This window comes from Argiope bruennichi, chromosome 6 (assembly GCF_947563725.1).
Source record: "Argiope bruennichi chromosome 6, qqArgBrue1.1, whole genome shotgun sequence".
Lineage (NCBI taxonomy): Eukaryota > Metazoa > Arthropoda > Arachnida > Araneae > Araneidae > Argiope > Argiope bruennichi.
The window spans coordinates 45,944,054-45,966,617 of NC_079156.1; the positions used below are offsets into that span (position 1 = coordinate 45,944,054).

At 27.8% G+C, this 22,564-nt stretch overlaps 1 protein-coding gene and 1 long non-coding RNA gene across 2 annotated transcripts in view; one reads left to right on the top strand and one right to left on the bottom strand.

Annotated features, from left to right (window-relative positions):
* The window catches only part of LOC129972729 (glutamate receptor ionotropic, NMDA 2C-like), a 313,970-nt gene that overhangs the window by 251,525 nt on the left and 39,881 nt on the right, over positions 1-22,564 (top strand). Inside the window, exons 7-10 of the mRNA XM_056086971.1 lie at positions 11,387-11,513; positions 13,601-13,821; positions 15,893-16,040; positions 17,648-17,831. Coding sequence (XP_055942946.1) covers positions 11,387-11,513; positions 13,601-13,821; positions 15,893-16,040; positions 17,648-17,831 — 680 coding nt within the window. The remainder of the gene's footprint in view (positions 1-11,386; positions 11,514-13,600; positions 13,822-15,892; positions 16,041-17,647; positions 17,832-22,564) is intronic.
* Positions 17,907-22,564, bottom strand: part of LOC129972730 (uncharacterized) — a 105,221-nt gene continuing 100,563 nt past the window's right edge. The window contains exon 3 of the long non-coding RNA XR_008784888.1: positions 17,907-17,982. This is a non-coding gene — a long non-coding RNA (uncharacterized LOC129972730). The remainder of the gene's footprint in view (positions 17,983-22,564) is intronic.

Consider the following 22,564-nt stretch of genomic DNA (forward strand, 5'->3'; position numbering starts at 1 on the left):
GAACTGGAAAATATCTAAAACATAGAAATCCATCAAAATCTTTAGTTCTAAGTTTTTGACGATTACAATATTTTCTCTGTATTTCATATACAAAAATTTAAAAGTAATAAAATGGGAAAGAATGTATACTAAGTCATGATAATTGCTTTCATAACAAAAATTATTCCAAAGATGTAAATGCTTCTGCTAATTGAAAACCATTTCGGGATCAACTTCCAAATGCAATCTTTTTAAACGGTGTAAATTTATAAGGACTTATCGGATGATGCCATTTCGTTGCCATGGAAACAAGGCCTTGTTTAAGAAGTGTTTCCATCGTAACATATTCACACTGTTAGAAAATGGGATTTCACAAATAAGTTCAACATAGATCCGTGTTTTAAAACCACCCAAACAAGAATTTAATAAAATACTACTTTATCTTCCTGCCGTGTGGTTCCCTTGATTTTCTCGTATTAAACAGCAATTACGATTCGGAAATGGAATAAACATGTGATCTCCCAATTAAAATGTATTAAAGTAAATATCTCAGCATTTAGGCACGTTATGCGAGACATATCTAGTTATTTCAAAACTAAGATTTTTCTTGAATGGAAATGGAATCTTCCTTGAAAGGTTATTCCTCGAATTAGGTGTAAATTGATATTTTGATTTTGTCTTTTCTTTGGTTTTGTCTTTAATGTTAGCATCAGTTACGATTACATTTAATTTGCCATGGTTAATGTTTTTAAAAATGGAATTCTTTAACTGATTTTCCATTCATCTCATAATATGCTAAGATTTTGACATAAATATTCCAGATGGAAATGAATTATTTTATTATTCTCAGAAAATAAATTCTTAAAGATTTTTTTTAATGTTATTAATAGGCAAAGAAGGTGAAAATAATAAAAATAAAACTATCTATCCTTTACTTCTCTAATAAAAGCATGTATTTCAAAACTTTTCTTTTAATTTTCTTTACGTGAACTAAATCTAAATTGGTTTCACTGAAAATTATTTGAAAGAGAAATTTTTGTGGTTCAATTGAAGAGAATATAATCTCTTCAATTGAAACACATATACTATATATATAGTATATTTATATTTAAAAGGTAACTTCTGGTTGGTTGTTTGTTTATTTGTTTGAATAAAATGTAATTTCCACATACTTTGATGGATTCAAGGTATACATATTCCTTATATTTGACAAGATTAACTGCATTACTAAATATTTCTGCACCTCCATAAAGTAGGGGAATTGTTTTCTTCCATTTGTTTCATCAGTATTCTAAAGTTAGTTTGGAAGAAATTCATTTAATTCTAATTCTTTTTGAAATATTAAAATCAGTTGAACATATTAAATTACATCGATCAGTTACGCAATTTTACCAATGTTAAGTGATGTAGCTTTCTCTAGATATTTCTACTTTTATTATATAGAATAAAAGCAAAATTTGTAGCTTTCTCTAGAATTTTTGTAAATTATTATTCAAATAATTTACAAAAATTCTGCATTTTAAATTCGCCACAATTTTTAACTGTTTAGCTTAATTTTGTATCATATAATAGTTTTTTACAAATTTAAAGCCTCCAGTTGGAATATCATAGTTTTTTAACTTCTTAAATGGTTAAATAAAAAACTGTGTGATATAAAATTGTATGTATTTTGCTTGATCAACAAATAACAATACAACAAATACAACATAGATTTGTGCAAGCTAAGCTGCGAATACTCAACTAGTGCTAAACATATTGTAGTGTATCACATTTTATTATTTTAGAATTTTTGTACTCATATTTAGAATACAGCCTTTATATATTTAAATCATATAACGAGCTCTGTACACAGAGATGCATGCACATTCGGTGTAATTCAAGCAGTATTTATCGTATAAATAAATAACTGTAGTTTTTGCTAGACTTGTTTTTTATATCTGATATTTTTTATTTCTATTTTTATAGTTTTGTGTGTTTTTGATTTTGATAAGTTTTTTTATTTGTTTATTTTTTAATGCTTCCCACCTACATATGGGTTGTTTGTGGGTACACTTTATGAATAAAATGTTAATGTGACATTACTAACGTAACTCCGTTTTGTCTAATGTCATTACATGACTCCATAAAACAAGTGATGAATTCAAAATAAATTATTGGTAATTCAAAAAATTACGATATTACTTGAATATGTTGTTGAGTAGCTTGAACCACTTACAATATCTTGAAATTATTGTGATACATATTGTGCTTATATTATTATGCTATGTTCAAGGTTATTGTTGAGTATTAGATTAGAAGTGCATTGCTTCAAATATAGATACAATTGTTTTTTTTGTTTTTTTTTTTGTCAAAATGGCATTTTCACCTACAGCATGAATTTCACGTCAACGTATCACCGAAGTGAAAACATCTGACTCAGAACAAATTTTGAAGATCGAAATAGTTATAAATACGGATAATCTTCGTTTTCTCCAAATGACCTTCCAAAAATAAGGAAAGCATTTTCCTTCAAACGCTTATATCTACCAATTTAAAGCGGATGGGTTGTTTGCAATTTGAAAGTTCATCGGTTTTTGAGCTGTAGCAAAAAGAGTTTCTCATTTAATAAATAAAATTTTAATAATAAAAAATCACAAATAAAATTTTGAATATACAGGAAGAATTTGCCTTTTTTTAATTTATTAACCTAAAATCATAAGTAGATAAAAGCATTTATTTTTCAACAGCAAATCAAAAAACATGCTACAACGCGATAATATTCGTTTTTATATCCGCAAATTGGTGCGTTCAAAAAAAGTTTATATAAAAACATTTCCAAACAGCATAATATATGAGTAATAATTCAATCATTGAAGTAAATTTCTTTTTATTTTAATATATTTAAATAAAAAAATATATAAATATTGAATTTTAAAAATGGGTAATGTTAATTGTTATAAATAGGCATTGAAACATGTATTATTGTGTATAAATAAATAAAACTGCGGTTATAACTACAAAGAGTCTCTAAATATCAGAGTATCCAATTCCATACATTTTTATAAGTTAAATTTTAAGCTGTCGACTTTTCAAAACTTCAGATATTAAATGCTTCCGTATTTGGTAAAATACACCCTGTTTTATAAGACTAAAACTGAATACTTGATTTACAACTCGAAACTAAAAACCTTCAACCTTTTTTTTAAAAATACTTTCCTGAAAAGAGAAACCTTTCTTCTTAAATACTAGTGAACAATTCTTGTCAATTATCACAGGTTAAACATCATAGTGACGTTATATTGAATTACAATGCACATTTCATCTAACATTAAATTTCTAATATAAAAAACCCGGCGGATAAATTGGCGTGATTTAATAAAATTAACTCCATTAGTTGAATATTCTTAAATTTCTTTTTATTTTCATTAAATATTCCTAAATTAGAATTTTATATTAAATCAGGCCATTTTATAGACCATTATACTAAATATCTCTAAAATAATAATAAAAATATACACCAAAGAAATAAATACAACCATTAATCAAAATCAACTTCTCTTGATTTAGTATCCTTCACAATTCTTTTATACGAATCAACTACAGAAGCATTTTTCACCAAGCAGAAGATCCCGAGTGTTGTCATGGAAACGACTCTTTGTTGATGCATCGTTTCCATGGAAACGCATCGATGGAAAGAGAGGGAGGAATTTCTCGGATGCATTCAACAGGTTGATCCATCTTTCAATGCTGCGCTGTCATGGCAAGAATTTAATAAATATATATCTTATTCTTTATCCTGTTCTTAGAATTTTCTCTAATTAAATTTCCGAACAGAACAAACACGAAGATACTCGAATTAACAGATGTTAACGAAAATTAGTTTTTGCAAATCTAAACATGTTATGAAACTAATATTCAATTACAAACGGAAGGATTTTTGTAATATTGAAAAACAGTTTCCGAAAGCGTGGTTGTTTCATTTTCTGGAAAATTAATTACTGCTGTACCTCTACTACCTTAAAATGGCAATACTTTCTAAAGGTTGTTTCAAAAAGGTTGAAAGTTAGTAGAATCTTACCTATTGGAGTCTGATTGGAAAAATGAATTCCAAGTCTGTTCAAAATGATGAAATATCCCTGTTTCTTTTTTTTAAAAAAAAGTTGCACTTTTAAAAAATTTATATGATCTCTTACTCAAAATTGGTTACGAAAAAATAGTATAAATTTTAAACTATATTATTTTCAATAACTACTTACCGATGTCTTTACAACTGATAGATTTATACTAACCATAAAATAATGAGAATAATATATTAAATCTCACTCCATAACAAAAATGAATGTGTGTGTATTTGTGTCTGTCTGTGAGTACGTTGGCACTTTATAAACCAAGCCGTTTCACCTCCAACTACTAAATTTGGAACATTTCCCTTCGAGAGTAAAGATGTACATTTCGGATCATATTTTAAAAAAAATTAATTAATTAAAAATGAAGCCGAGTTTCGATGTTTTTCGATAACTTCCAAAAATATTATTGCACAAAAATTAGTTTCTCACTGTTTCAAAATTAAAAAATAATTATTTTTAATCATACTATTTTAACATTCGTATGAATGTTTACTAAAGTTTGGCAATTCTTTAAAAATATTTTTTTTGCCTAGTTTCCAACAATAGATTATATTGTTGCCCTGAAGTTCAAATTGCTTCATTGCTTCATTTTCATTGCTTCAAGGCACGTGATTTCCCTTCAATGTTAAAAGATAAATATTAACATAAGGATTTTGTTATTATCTGTGTAATTTACGAGGCAGATTTAAAAATAAATGTTAGAAGGTACAATACCTTGAAATTTAAAAGTTTGGTGAACAACACATTTTTTTTTTTTAAACGTCATAAGGTTAAGGTACTGAACATCATTAGAAAGTGTCATATAGACAATGAATGAAACGTATGTAAGGCAATTAAAGTTACGTATCTTGAATGTCTATCAATTTTACGGTATCGTAGGTATAAAGTTATGATGTCTAAATGATTTAATTGAAATTAAAAACAACCAATATTCCCACTAAATCAGCTGTTCGCCAAAGGCGACTAGTTAGTTATAAAAAGTATTTAGAATTGGAAACAAAAATAATACGATGTAAGGCAAAATCTTTTGGACTGCAATACTTCGCAAATTTTCTTTGCTTGCTCAGTAACCTGTAATTTATTTTAAACTAGCCGCCTTTGGCGACCAGCTGGTTCACCAGTATTACCGATCGATACAATTTTCAATTAAATATTTTAAGTGACTTGTCTCTTAATAGCTTCTCAAACAAAAGATTTTTAATCTTCAAATTTTGATAGTCATACCAAACTTATACTGTTGTTTAGATCGTTTCGTTCAATTTAATATATATATTTTGCTAATTTGTTGTCATTTCCGGTAAAAATTCAACTTTAATTTAAAGTGGAAATGCTGAAATTACAATTAATGTAAAGATATTTTTTAATAAAACCAAGCGTTTCATTTTATTTATCATCTTTTTTGTTATTTATTATTATTATTATCGAATATGAGTATTGCAAACAGAATCGCTCGGTATTTAAGTCTTATGTGAACTACAAAATATTTTTCATAATTTATGTAATATCTCAAACAATAATTCAACAAAAATTTCTCAGATTCAGCATAAAATTCAGTTTTTAGTTTTGCTTTCAAAAGGATTGAAATGAAATCAATAATAATATTTTGTTTCGGCCTATAAATATATTTCAAAAATTATGAAGTCTAAATTTAATGCAGTAAGGTATCATATTCTGAGAAATATTCTGGACACACCAAATTTTAAATAAATGAATGAATGTTTCTATTTTCCAAGATCAACTAAGACTTATTTATGAAGTTTTGAATGTTAAAAATTTAGAAAAACTCAACATTTCATAATTTTAGGCCAATTAATCTTGAGAAACCTACGAGAAGATTGGCGTATTTTCTTTGAAACTATCGATGAAAAATATAAATTTATCCTTTTTTTATTGAATAGCGATATTTAAATTTTCATAAATCAGTCAGTTTAAGTGATTGATTTAGTTGATTGGAAATTAACTCTTTTTATTTAAAATATTAGTGTTTCAAGAACATTTTGTTATTCGTGATTTCCACAGCAGAAGCTTTATGTAAAATCAAAAATTCGTTATTTATTAGAGCATTTATTGAATCAAGTTAAATAAAATATAAACATTTTCCATTTAGACCATTTTACCAGATCTGTGTCTTACTAAAGGTTTACAAATTAGCTGTGTGGCCCTGATTTGAATGGATATCCTGTTCATATTAAACTAAACTTGCCTTAAAATAAAACTGATTTATTATATTAATAATATAGAGTCTGTAAAAGATCATAAAATAATTTTTCTTGAATTTATTTTTTTTAAAAATAATAATGTTTCATATTTGTTTCATTTCCTACAGACACGTGCCGAAAAATTATATTTTTGCAGATTTCATTTCCAAAAAGATTTAATTTATTTTTAGTTGGAGATTTAATCGATGTGATGGCAACACTTTGAAAAAAGCTAATTTTTTCCCATGAATGCGAAACGTGCTCGTGCAGCTTAAATTTTATTTTATTTTGTACGAAAAAAATTGTTGAAAAATATAGTTAAAATATTTATTTAAAAATTCATTAAAAATAGAAATTTAATTTTAATGTTAAAACATTGGTATCATTTAAAAGATAAATTTTGGATCTTTATCTTCATGTAAAAATCTTTTTTGTGCGCTAATATTATCGGAAGTTACAGCAGAAACACGCTAAAATTTCGCTTATTTTTTAAATAAATAAAATTTTAATTAAAAATTCGAAAAAATAACCCCGAGGCGCACATTCCCGGCCTCCAAGGTATACACGTGCCAAATTTCGTAGCTGTTGGTCGAACGGTCTTACCTGTAGAGCGCCAACACACACACACACACACACACACACACACGCACACACACACACACACACACACACACACAAACACACACACACACATTGAGTTTTATTATAAGTATAGATAAAAAAAAATGCATGTTTGCATTTCAGCTTAAAATCTTCCAGAATGATATATTTGAATGATATATTCGCAGATAATTTTTCTTCCTTTATTTTATACTAGCCGCCTTTGGCGACCAGCCGGTTCGCCAATCTTAATGTTCGTTAAAATTTTAATAATTAAATATTTTATGCAATTTCTACTTTAATAGCTTCTTCATCAAAATATTTTAAAACTTCAGATTTTGATTATCATATAATTCATTCATAATATTATAAAGGCCTTCAGTCCTAACGTAATATGTATCTCTCTCATTTTCTGTTAGCACCCGTAGAATTTATGATTTAAATTAAAGTGGAAAGAATTTATCTTCAATTAATATAATAATATTTTTTACTGAAACAAAGCATTTTTTTATAATCTGATTACTGAAAATAGAGTCACTCAGCGTTTAAACTTTATGGGCACTAAAGAATATCTTTTTTAATTTATGTAATATCTCAAGAGTTGGCCAACAAAATTTTCTTAGATTCATTATGAGCAGATCGATTAATTAACAATGTTTAAATTTAAATGCATCAAACACTAAGAAAATAAAACGAATCGTTTAAAATAAACGGTTGAAAACAGGTTTTAAAAAAACTACTTAAAAAACGATGTACTTAAAAGTATAAGCATATACAAAAAATATATAACTAACATAAATAAAATTTACTTACAAAAGCATGCAACTAACCCAAAAATAATTTAAATCATCCATTGATAACGTTGCCATGTCAACAATCAGAACAGAATGCGCATGCGTGAATTTTCTTCGCCGGTTACGTAACGCAAATACGTGATTTTTTCTACGCCAGTTGGGGTAACGCTATGCGGATTAGAAATTTTTAATTTCCTTTATTCTGTTTTATTTTAATTCAAAAGTACTTCAGAATGAATCTGAAAGATTGATTCATTAACAATGTTTAATTTTAAATGCATCAAACATTAAGAAAATAAACAGAACCGATTGAAATAATCCGCCGAAAAATTTTAACCCTAGCCTCATTACTGTTGGGAGAAAAAAAAAACTGAAACCTTTCTCGTTTGGCGCTGGGGATAATGAAAGATTTTTTTGGCTGAAAAGTTGGCGGTGGGGAAAATGGAAGATTTTTTTGGCGGGAAAGTTAGTTTTTAATTAATAATTAAAATTCTAATTAAAAATTCGAAAAAAGAAACCCCAGGTGCACATTCCCAACCTCCAAGGTATACATGTACCAAATTTGGTAGCTGTATGTCAAACGGTCTGGCCTGTAGAACGCCAACACACACACACACACACACACACACACACACACACACACACACACATTGAGCTTTATTATAAGTATAGATTTCAAATATAAAAGTGTCAATTCATACACCTATCTACTGGCAATGACATACATTTCGAATTTGTTGCGCATTGTACCAGATTTCTTTCCAAATGATTAAGACATTTTACTGATTGAAATAATATTTTTTTATTTTATGTTCTTTTAAATAAGTTGATTTCATTCGAATACAGGAATTTTAATTAAATTTTATTTGTTTTCAATTTTTTTCTAATATTTTAATATAGCTTTCGGAGTACATTGGAATCATTCGTTTTTTCATGCTTTAATAGAATATTTCTTCGTTTGAATTTTATCGATAACGTTTGAATTAATGGTATAGTTAATTAATTTTTCTTAAAATTAAAAAAATATATATTAATTAACTAGCAGCTTTGTATAACAGAATTAATAATATAGATTTAAGTTTTAAAGGTATGCTGTGCAGTCTGGTGTAATAAATTCTCGTCAAGTGTATTTTTAGAACGTATGCTGGCACAAAATTGTAAAATGTATATTAAAGAAAAATATTTTTTTCACAATATTGTGATTATAATCTAAAAAGATAAAAACAATATTCTGCTCTAAAATGTTATTCAAATGTGAAAAAAGGTTATTGATACACACAATAAATTCTACTTATGTATTTATGCGCACTTACGTTTTTTTATATTATTATAACATGATGCAAATTAACTTCATTTAACTTTATTTCAAATGTCCATAAAAAAGTAGTTTCTAAGATAAAAAAAATAGCAAACTGCAAACGATTCATTTTTAAATGCATTTTTTTTTCATAATAGCAATATATCACTGAAACAAAATTTATTGATTAGAAGATAAAAAAAATTCTTCAAAGAACTGTTAAGAAGTATGATTATGTTTTCTCGGATCCACGGGATTGGTGCAAAAAGTTGTGAACATTTGGAGATTTGTAACAGTCTGCAGATGATTTAAAGTTGTAGTGTAAATTTTCCTTTATTTATAACGTTCTATGGTCTGATGAATATTAATAGTTTTTGCATAGAGATACAGAACAAAATAAATGTTTCTTTTTTCATGTAATGCCAACTGGAAGCCAAAAATTATTTGATCCAAGGAATTTTTAAAGTCATTCCTTTAGCGAAAAAAGATATTCAACAAATTTTAAACTGTATTTAATGTATTTAAATAACGCCATTGCAAATTTATACATTTTCCCCATTTTACATTGTTTTAACTGTCAAGAGAAAGTAGTATAAGTCACGGTTTGTTTTAATAATTCACCAACTTTTGATGATGTGGATATGTAGGGTGTTTTCTTTAATTGATTAAATTTGTGTAGTTAATCTATAAGAGTTACAGAGATGTAAAGCTTTGGAAATGAATAATAAATTTATTTTATTTAACTAAATTACCTTATTTTGGACGTTTATGGATCGTAATCAATATTGTTTTGCTCTCACAAGAAGTCATTCTTCTTTATTTTTGACTTATGTATTAATAAGTGTCTTCCAGATTAATATCCATCATATACAATAAAAGGAATACATGTAGATATTCAAAAAATATACAAAACTGGTCTTAATTATTGGAATAAAAATAATTTTCTGATAAAATTATCGGATTTAATTTTTTTTATTTATTCAAGAGTTCACTACATACCAAATGAAACAGAAAAACCAATCTATGAACTAGCATCTTTCATTTAAGGTGTACGTACACACTTAAAACTTCGAAATTCGTTCAAAATATCGAATATTTTTTTATTGCTTAATAATGTTCTCTGACCTTTTAGCTTTCAAACGATACCAAGATGTGTTCAATATTCGAAATATTTCTCGAGTTATAATTATTTTTCTTGAGGTGCTTTCATTGAAAACTCTAGTTACGATTTTTTAAAAACTCATTTTATGAAGAATGATATTTTTCCACTCTTTTGCTTCATTAAAACAATCATAACTCAACAAGAAATGAATCAAATACAATTATTTATATATCAAAATAATCTGCATGAAATAGCGGATGTTTTGTGCCTCAATCAAAGTTACATTTATTGAAATGAATTTTTAATAGCTATTTAAATGTTAAAATGACAGAAAAAATTTCTCTTTTTCTATTCATCGTTGATGAAAAAACTATATATTTTTATAACTTGATTGAAGCAGACAACATGAAGACTAATATTAGGCATCATTTCCAACTAGAATTATGTGTCTGTACAAATTAGAATTTAAGATATCATGTTTCAAAAAATATACTAATTAGCTCATTAAATATTATTTAATTAATTAATAATTAGTGTAATATTGTTTTTACTCACTGAAATGAGTTTAAACATGTATTAATGACCTACTGAGAAAAAACTAGATTTTTAAAGTTAAAATTTAAAAAAAAAATCTTCTAGTGTGTACGTACACCTTAATTGATATTAAGGAAAATATGGTAGGATGTTAAATTTTAATACATTATCAATAAGTTATCTGTGGAAAAAACTCTTGGAATTTACATTATATCTGTATGAGTCTGTATTGTATCTCTAGATCTTGAATTCACTTACTTCATTCTTATCATATTCGGATACTTTTTACCAACATTAAAAATAAATATATTTAAATTAATTACAGATCTGAATTTTAAAATTTTAATAAAATAATTTCAAAATTTATTTTTATATCTTTATTTAAATCAATCGTTGCATCCATATAAGCATATTAAAATTACAAATTTTGCAATTCTATGTTTTTTAGCAATTATTTTCTGCATCCGATTCAACTTAAAATATAATTTTTACAAGTTAAATAGATAATTTTAGAAAACTAAATCTAGAAACTTTTTGATCTTTTGAAAAATTTCAAACCTATTCAAGTTTCGATACTAATGAAACTGATTACGTCTTTGTTCTTCTTCTTCAACAAATTCTTGGAAGAATTTACAATCGTTGCATCCTACAATGAGTTGAATACGATTGTGTTTCCCATCACCACTCAAGACTTGCCCCTTGTGTGTCAGCAACAATCGCCTTTGAATTAACTATTTCACTAGCTCTTCTGACACCTCACTATTCTCTGTTTCCAGGTATTTACGCAATGTGAGTATAAAGGAGAAAGGAGGACGGGCTGACCTGGAATTCAACCCTGACGGCACCCTCAAGTACGTGGAGTTGGAAGTGATGAACCTAAACAACATGGGATTCTGGGAAAAGGTAACTAAGTTCCAGCAGAGTAATTAAACTGGAATGTGTTTCATTTGACTAATGGTAGGAAATCCTCCTCTTTGTTCCACTTCCTGTGACAAGGGAATTCTCAATCATGTGTCGCCATTTTGCCTTAAGGGATCGAGAAGTATCCCAGTCAGGTATTCAGGAATTCACTAAGCCTCGTTAATTCAATTTACCATGTTGAAATTCCTTAATTGTCGTTAAAAGCTATTCAATGGTAATGGATTCCTGAGGAGGAATTAAAAATAAATGTTTTAGACAAGCTTTGCTGATGGGATTTCATAATGCTGTTATAGACTAATGGGAAGCAGTGGAGAATTATTGCATGCTAAATTAGAAATGAAAGGGAAATTATCTTGGAACTGTGTTATATAAGATTCTTGATTAGACCCGAATCTTTTTTTTTTCTTATCAATGGTATGTTTGGAGTAAAGACTTTTGAAGCTATCGCAATGTGTTTCTGTGCTACTATTAGTAATTCATTTCCCTTTAAATTATTCAAAACTAATTCCCAGATTTCATTTCAAAATTAGTTTCAAGTAAAATTTTCAAATTCATGATAAATTAAAAATAAATTACATCAAGTCATTTTGAGTAAATTTTATTCCACAATTTTAAATTCCTGTATTGATTCAAGTAATTATATTTTTAGTTACCACTATTACTTTATACGGTTTGTTGTTTTCACTGGAAGAAGAGTGTTAATTTTTGAAATTAATGCTTTCATAAGTTTTATTTGCATGCTATTTCATTTTTTCCCAATTCTTTTGACGCTGAAAAATTAAAAAAAAAAAATGCCTTTGCATCACTAAATTCAAACAACCTCAAATCTTTCCTAAATAGATTATCATGACCTGCTATTTTGTCTTTCCTCAAAATGAAAAGTTTTTGAAATCTTACCTTTTCATAAAATGAAAATGAAACATTTGAAAATCCTTACCCTTTATTAATATGAAATTACATTGTATTTAAAATTAATATGAATAAAAAATATGATTTATTTCATTATTTATCAGATGTATTTGAATGTACCTTATTCAGTGCCATGACGTATTTATACTAATTGCATGTTTTGAACAGTGGCAGTCTTTTAAATTGAATATCCATAAATTTATTGATTAACAGCCACGAATCGTATAACGAATCATTATAACTCGCTTCTACAATCTTCAAAACAAGTTATGGCACTAGTTCAGATTCCTTGATCTTCTAAGCAATTTTCCTCTCATAGATTAATTTTTTATTTTAATTAAGTATTTTAAATTGAATATCCATAAATTTATTGATTAACAGCCACGAATCGTATAACGAATCAATATAACTCGCTTCTACCATCTTCAAAACAAGTTATTGCACTAGTTCAGATTCCTTGATCTTCTAAGCAATTTTCATCTCATAGATTAATTCTTTTATTTTAATTAAGTCTTTTAAATTGAATATCCATAAATTTATTGATTAACAGTCACGAATCGTATAACGAATCAATATAACTCGCTTCTACAATCTTCAAAACAAGTTATTGCACTAGTTCAGATTCCTTGATCTTCTAAGCAATTTTCCACTCATAGATTAATTTTTTATTTTAATTAAGTCTTTTAAATTGAATATCCATAAATTAATTGATTAACAGCCACGAATCGTATAACGAATCAATATAACTCGCTTCTACAATCTTCAAAACAAGTTATTGCACTAGTTCAGATTCCTTGATCTTCTAAGCAATTTTCCTCTCATAGATTAATTTTTTATTTTAATTAAGTCTTTTAAATTGAATATCCATAAATTAATTGATTAACAGCCACGAATAGTATAACGAATCAATATAACTCGCTTCTACAATCTTCAAAACAAGTTATTGCACTAGTTCAGATTCCTTGATCTTCTAAGCAATTTTCCTCTCATAGATTAATTTTTTATTTTAATTAAGTCTTTTAAATTGAATATCCATAAATTTATTGATTAACAGCCACGAATCGTATAACGAATCAATATAACTCGCTTCTACAATCTTCAAAACAAGTTATTGCACTAATTCAGATCCCTTGATCTTCTAAGCAATTTTCCTCTCATAGATTGGCATCTGGACAGAAGACGGCTTGGACATAAAAGACATCGTTTGGCCAGGCGGATCACCTGTGCCTCCTCCTGGAGTTCCCGAGAAGTTTAACATGAAGATCACGTTCATGGAAGAACCACCGTACGTGAACCTCGTGCCCCCCGATAACGAGACTGGGGAATGCGAAACCAGCAGAGCGGTGAGATGTAGAGTAGCCCCTCGGTCAGCCATTGAAGGGTAATTATTTTATCCAATTGACCATTTCATGATCTTGCATTTTCTAAGGACATGTACTAGACCTGAATAATCGATTCACTGAGACATAGGTTTTTTTTTTATATATTATCATATTAATGCTATTATCTTTAATGGGGACAAATTTAGACAGTGTTTATTTTTTAAGCCATATGTAATTTACCCTATGAAAAAAAATATTAATATTTTTCCTATTTTATAAATATTCCGAGCAGTGGTAAAATTCCTAATACCTTCCTAGAATTGAATTGGAAGCAATGGAAATGCGAGCGTTTTTTTATTAATTTGCAAACAAAGTATAGATTCTGTTTTGTTACTATTCCAACTATCTGGTTAACGGAAAGGGCCGCGGTGGCCTGGTGATAACGTCTTGGCTTCGGAACCGGAGGGTTTCAGGTTCGTGACCCGATTCCACCGAAGAACCGTCGTGTAAGGGGGTCTGTTGCACGTTAAATCCGTCAGGATCAAACGTCCTCCCGCTGGTGTGGTGTGGAGAGGGGGTGCCAGCTCAAGTGTCGTCCTCGTCATCTGACCGCGGTTCAAAATGACTAGGTCCGTCCCAAAATAGCCCTAGTGTTGCTTCAAACGGGACGTTAATATAACTAAAACTAAACTAAACTAAACTAAACTGGTTAACGGAAAATGACGCTTCATTCTATGTACAAATCAGAAAACACGAAGCAAAGCACAGATGAGGTGCGAAACCACAAAAAAGCAGCATTTCAGAAATCAACAGCACAAACAAATATCACTCTCTTAATTAAATAATAATAATAGCACTCAGTGTCCACAGCTTCACTCTACGGACACAACTCCAGATAGGAATAAATTAACTCCTTCGCACTCCTCAAATTTATATAGGTTTTCAATCAGATGTGATTTCACATGGAATTCTCGAGAAGAATCATCAGATCTTGGTTTCTAATAGATAATATGGCTAAATTTCTTACGTTTTCAAGAAGATGCATTTTTCTCCAAATAGCCAAATCATTAAAGCTGATAATCACTGACCTGGCATTCGTTAAGTATCTCCGTGCATCTTTCTTTTCAACAGCAAGCTTGCATACTATATTGGAACCTTGTAAAAATGCATTTGTAGGGTAATTCCCTTTCTCTTTTTCACAGCAAGAAACAAAGGGTTTCCAAACAGAAACATTGAAAATGATACCAATGCTGGTAGCAATGTACATGAATTGTAAAAAAAAAAAAAATAATAATAATAAATAAAGAAGGATTATTTCTTAGTTTTGAATTTAAAATTATCTATGAATTGTCTGAAAATTTAATAATGATGGAGCAGACAAATTTTTATGGATCTTGCCAAATTTCATTGTTTGTTTCACGTTTTAAATAGAAGCCATCTAATTTGTAACCATAAAGTAAAGCAAAATAGTTTTCTGGAAACATTATGTTTTACTAATTGTTTAACATTTTGAATGCTGCACTAATCTTTGAACTAATTTCTATTTGAACTTTTAGGAAAAGAAAACTAATCTTTATCAAGGTATATTGTTTAAACTAAATTTGGAATATTTAGAAATACTATGAATTAACAAAAAGGCAGATAGTTTCATTATTAACCGCAGAAAGTGAAAAATTCATTATTAGAATGTTTCAAATAAGATTGAGTTTCTCAATGAAATTCATATTAATTATACTATAAATTAATAGCTAATATATATTTAAAAGGCAACCTGTAAAACGTTTTTCTACCATACAATTCTTCTTATATAATATTTTGTGTTTCAAATATTTAAATATATATTTTTTAGACCATTTTGTATGAAGTTCGTTTTTCCAGAAAGTTTATCTGTTCAAAGCTTTGTTTTGTTGAAAATGTTTTGCAATTTTTTATTTGTAAATAATAAGCACATCTAAATAGGATGAATTTTTAAATACATTGAGAAGCAAAATTTCAATTTCTAAAAAAAATTAAAATTTTCATGATTAACAAAATATTATTATTATTGCTAAGTAAAACATGATCTAGATTGTACTCGTATTTTGTGTTTTACAAGTTGATTGACTGTTTTACATTTATCATATCTTTCAGGGTTAACCTAACTCTTGCCATGAGAAACTCGAGTTATTTTATGTGCTGCTCTGGGTTTTGTATTGATCTTCTTCAGAAATTTGCCAATGACTTACGATTTAGCTACGATTTATACAGAGTGGAAGACGGTGTCTGGGGAGTTTTCGAAGTAAATTTATTATTGGCTTATTTCAATGATTAATTTGTTATATAGATGAATTCATAGCATATGTGGAATCAAATATGCACCAATGTTCAGTTATTAATGTTATATGTGTTTATATACGCTTTTTAGGGCATAAAATAAGAGTTCCAAAAATCGAAACATCTTATATTTTATGTACAGAATTTCAATCCTTATTAGTGTAAGGTAATTTATGATATCTCAAAGATAGTGCCCAACATTCTGAATGTCAGCTAACATTGCGTAGATATCGTAATAATATTGCTGGGCATTTTTTGCTAATAGGGATTTTTTAGAGTATTGACAGTAAATACTGAATAATAAATTTGCTTATAACAAATGTACTAATTTTTTTTAAATGCATGATTTCATATTAAGGATTATTTAACTGGATGCAATGTTATACTAAGCAGAATTTCACTTTCTGGAAACAAAAGCGCGTCGTTGATAATAAAACGATGAAACTCGTAAATTTAATATAATTACTATGATGTAATTGAAATGAAGGGACATTTAGAAATAAAATACTATAATTGAAATGAAGGGACATTTAGAGGAATTTAAAGGGATTTTTATTTAATATTCAAAAAAGAAAACTAATTCATTCAGAAATTTTTAAATTACAACATTATAGGCTTTTGAATAATTTATTAACATGTTTCTAAACCATTTTTTAGCTTTCTATAATGATGAAATATTTAATCGAATTTTCATACATTTCACAATATGCAAACTTTTCAAAATTCAAAACACTTTCTTAACTTAATGACAGTGCAATATTTAAAATTTTCAAGCCATAATTATATTTAATTGCTTATATTAAATAAAAATATAATACCTGAAAATGATACCACTTGACAGTTGGTTTTATAAAAGTATTACTTCAAGTTTGAAAGATATTTATAAGAATATATTATAAATTAAAATCTGAAAAATAAACAAAATTTGTTTAAAATAGACACTATTATAGAATCTTAATATGGGGGTTTTTATTTGGAATCAGAGCATTATAGTATGTGGAATATCTTTTTCGGTTAGCAATTAATTTATCGGTTTGCAACTGATGTGCTGAAGTAGAAAATTTTCAAAATTGTTTATTTGGGATTTAATTTGTACAAGAATATACATTAAGCCATTATATTTTATGCTTAAATACAACATTCTTATTGATGAGACAAAGAACCACTATTCAAAATATGAAGTAATTATTTGGCTACAAAATTTTTCTGAGCTATAACTTTTAAAAGTTATTTCCATCTGAGAAATGGGCCCATTTTGAAGAAATTGTTTTTAGAATAAAATATCAAATAAAGATTATATTGCAATGTTATTTGCATGAAAATTTGCACTTATAATAAAACTTTGTATTTTGATGAATGCCATTTATCCCAAATTAGACTAATGCAAGATAATGGTAATTCTATATTGTAAGATTAATTTTGGGGGTTTCTTCAAATAGAGTTATAAAAATTGTTCTGTCGTTATATGTTTGAAAGAACAACTGTCATTTCATTATTTATTTAATATATCTACATTATTGTTACCTTTAGACTTAATTAACAAGTGCAATTCCATATCTTTTTTTCTTCCAGAACAACACGTGGAACGGGTTGGTCAAAGAAATCCTTGATGGTAACGCAGACATGGTTGTCACCTCCATCAAAATCAATTCGGAGAGACAAAAAGCGGTCGATTTCACGGTTCCCTTCATGGAGACGGGCATTGCAATCGTCGTCGCAAAGAAGACGGGCATTATCTCGCCCAAAGCCTTTCTAGGTGAGTGAGTCATTAGGAGCGTCATTGCTGTCGCATGGACCAGTGGCACGTTAGTGTTTGCTTAACACCGTTGCTCTTCTTTAACGGATGGTCGCTTTGGGGAAAGTTAGGAGAAACTTTGTTTCTTACTTCTGGATTTCTGGAATGAGCTCTATTCGTGTAGAAAAAAATTAGAAGTGTGGGTGATTTCTTCTTACATTATCTGTATATACATAAAGTGCCAACATTACACGGCACAAAAATATCTCTTATTACATGCCGTAGAATGGCAGCAATCAAGTGTAATTAATTAACTATGTGGGGTTCATTAAGGAGTTCAGTAAAAAGTTCGAATTAGTATAACAGTTATTCATTTAGGATAATGTTAAACATGGACTATTTACATACAAAATTTTAAATAAGTCTAAGGTATAAATAAGAGCTTGGATCAAAGCATGCAGAATATGCTGTTCTGTAGATCTAAATTGACTTATAATGCCCCAAGGCTTCAGTGCGCACTATATCTGACATCATCACAGTCAGTTAGATTAGTATTACAAGAGAGGCTACAACAATACAAATGTTTTAAACTACTTGACAGATAGTTGCTATATCAGCGCATAATTCAACGCTTCTCAAATTGATGAAGTTAAAAAATATTATTAGAAATTCTCTAAATAACACTCACCAAAAATGCTGTTCACTCAGATGAAAAAAAAATGTGAAAGAATTAAAAAAAAAATCTCTACAAAGTTATTTTGGAGCTACTTGCCTCGATTTGTAATGACAACAAAAATATAATCAATTTCTAGAGTAAATTTCGATTACTCTCTTCTTAATCCAGACCATCATTCTTTTCTGGGCCTACTATTTTTGTACTATTACTGCTTAAATGAATAAATTAATTACTTGCTAATTTCAGGTAATTTATGGTTCTTTGAAAACCAAAGAATCCATTAAGTACTTAAATGGTTTTGGAACTATAAATTAATAGTAGAAGCTTAGATTTTTTGAGCATCTGACTTTTTATAGATATAATAAATTATGAAATAGTTTAGGTATATTTATAAAGTATTAATTAATATCTTATTTTAATCCTATCATAACGAATATATCAAGAAAATTGCATTTGTATTTTTTATTTGAAAATAAAAAGTTCATTTAAAACTTGTATAGTTAAAAAGTTCATTATCAACACTAATGCGTTTGATTTCACATTGGAGGTACCCATTTCGAGATCCGATTCAGGGGTAAAAGAGTAAGGCTGTAATGCACCTTCTTATCTTTTATTGTGCATCATATGTCTTTGTTGGAGTAACATGGACACTTGAAAACAATTGTCATCTTAAACTGCTGCCTCGTAGTATCTGAATAACGTTGAAAAGCATGTTGTTTTTCATATTGGTCCAAAGATGGATGTTAAGCGAGTAAATTAATCAAATGTGGAAGAAAGGAAATCGACTATCATTGTCCAGATATTTTACTACTCTAATGTAACATAAATGTTTTGTTTTTCTGAAAAATGTATTTTTTCTTATTTAAAATCGGAAAATAAAATTAAAAAAAAAATTAACTCAGAAACAGCTACTCCCCCGAATGTTTCAATGTCAGATATATATTTAAATTCGCGATATTGTTGCAAATAATAATTCTTTTATATTAATCTCATTTGTACATAATATAAATAATTTAATTATATGTTGAAAGTTACATTTTCATTCATTTTTTTTTTATTTAGACGTTCCTAAATTTGTATTCTTATCTATTTTATTTATTTCATTTTATGCAAATCGCTATAGACAAAATTCGTAAAAAGTATGCAAAAAAAAGTTTTATATATCCTTTTATAGACAATTCGATATCATTAGTAAGACTAGAGATTAGAATTCAGTAATTGATAAAATTATTAAAAATATAAGTATCCATGGACAATTTAGACAGTTGAGACAATTATTAAGCCTATTTATAATTAGTTATTATCTATGATATTTACAAATTACGCTGAATAATTCATACCATTCGATAATGTAAGAATGAAATGATTAAATTTCTTTAAAATAAAATTAAAAAAAAAATATATGGCTAAATTTTCTTGGAAAAATTATGCAAAGAAAAATTTTATTCCCCCATTTTTTTCGGCAATTCTTTAGAATTATCAAGACGATGGATTAAAATTCAATAATTGGCCAAATTATTAACAAATAAGTAATATTTTAAGGTGTATGTACACACTGGAAACTTCGAAAATCGTTCAAAATATCGAATATTTTTTTATTGCTTAATAATATTCTCTTATCCTTTAGCTTTCAAACGATACCAAGATGTTGTCAATATTTGAAATATTTCTGGAGTTATATTTATTTTTCTTGAGCTGCTTTCTTTAAAACCTCTAGTTGCGGTTTTTTTTTAAAACTCATTTTATGAAGAATGATATTTTTCCACTATGTTGCTTCATTCAAACAATCATAACTTAACAAGAAATTTACCAAATACAATTTTTTATATATCAAAACAATCTGTATAAAACAGTGGATGTTTTGTTTCTCAAATAAAGTTATATTTATAGAAATAAATTTTTAAAAGCTATTTAAAAGTTAAAAGTACAGAAAAAATCTCGCTTTTTCTATTCATCGTTGATGAAAAAGTTGTTAAAAAAAAGCTATATATTTTTATAACTTGATTGAGGCAGACAACATGAAGACTAATATTAGGCATCATTTCCAACTAGAATTGTGTGTCTGTACAAATTAGAATTTAAGCTATCATGTTTAAAAAATATGCTAATTAGCTCATTAAATATTTAATTAATTAATAATGAGTGTAATATGGTTTTTTTCTCACTGAAATGAGTTTAAACATATATTAATAACCTACTGTGAAAAAACTGGATTTTTAAAAAAATTTAAAAAAAAAATCTCCAAGTGTGTACGTACACCTTAACTCGAAGTACCACATTTAAACACTGAATATAAAATGCAATCTGACAAAATGCTATAGATTTTTTGTTTTCATACGATAGATTAATGAAGAAGCTAACATAAAACTGACGAATTTTGCTCTGTACTGATATTTTGTTTAAAACACGTTCATTAAAAAGGAAACATAAAATAAACTTTCTATTCCATTTGAACTGAAATGAATAGACTGAATGAATTTAAACATATATTAATGACCTACTGTGAAAAAACTGGATTTTTAAAGTTAAAATTTAAAAAAAAATCTTCTAGTGTGTACGTACACCTTAAAGCACTTTGAGTTGGTTGCCAAATCTATTTATATTTACTTATAAATAATCATACCATGAATACCGTCATACTCTGAATAAATCGTATCGTGAGATAATGAAAGAATAAAATGGCGAAATTTTAATTATTAAAATGAATTACATTCCTCTTTCTTATTCCTTATAATATGTGTATAATATATTTCAATCATTGTTCGTTTATTTATTTTATCTTTTCTTACTGGCAAGTTATCTTGCTTTGGCAAGCGTAGTTTGTAACTCACATTCCTACCTAACAGGCACTTCATTATATAGGAAAGTAAGACGATCTGCAGGATTATCAGAATTATCTGTAGATTAGTTCTGTGAAGAAAGAAAATCCTAATCCTACAATAATTGCATCCAATCTTTACGCGCAGAAAAAGAAATCCTCCAGATTAAGGGATTTTTATCTGATCAGTGATTAGTTAGTTGTACTCAGATACATCTGACAAGAATATGAAACTAAAATTGTTGACAATAAGTGTTATTTCACTCAGTACCATGTTCAGAAATAAGCACCATTAAAAATAGCGTTTAAATTCGTTTGATTTATCTATAACATTACTCTTCAGCACACATTATTTTCCCCAATCCATTCCAGTAGATAGGAAGAAACCATTCAATCCTTTTATTAATGTAATCCGGTTTAATTGAAACGCTTGGTTATCTTGCGCAATTTTGTTGTTTTTAGAGATGTAAAACATATTACTCCATTATAGCCAAAAATAAAGTTCCCTATAAAAAACAATGTTTATCATCGGAACGCAATATCATGGGATGATCCGGTCTTTGGAGGTTTTGAAATGTGCTAAGTAATTTGCAGTTAAGGAAAAGTAATTTTGACTCTGAAAGTGACGTATTTTCTGAAAAAGAAAGATTTAAAAGGCCCTGCGAGTAAATAAGCTTTTTAATATAGGTTGTTGATTTTTTTTTAAAAAAATTTTGGCGCAAGAGTTATCTTTAGTTATATTCTGCGCCATATTTTAACATAAATAAAAAACGATTAAAATTATTTGGTGATGAGTTTATTCACGTGTAAAAAGGGTTAATATGCTTTTAAAAGATTTTTTAAGCGAAATCGATTACTTAGAAATCATCGAAATGCTTCTTTATGTAACTTCAGTCTAATATCAAATAAACGCATAGATTATAATCACTTCAGTTTTTTTTTGTCTTTAACCTAATTGATGGCACTAATTTTATGTGTATCAATTGAAATTAAAATACAAGAAACATCAAGAACAATTTAAATGTTTCTGTGAAAAAGTCTATTAATACTGGAAAATTATTAACGCACCGCAGAACAAAACTACGACGAATGTCTGAGAAGCCTAAATATAACTGAGAAATTAACTTTCCTTTCTTTAAGTGTGATTGATTGAATACCCAATGTGCATACTTTGTTTGTTAGAGACCCTTGCCCTCTCAAAAGATGTCCGAGTATACATTTGAATAATAACTATTAGCTAACTATTCCCGTCTGTTGTAT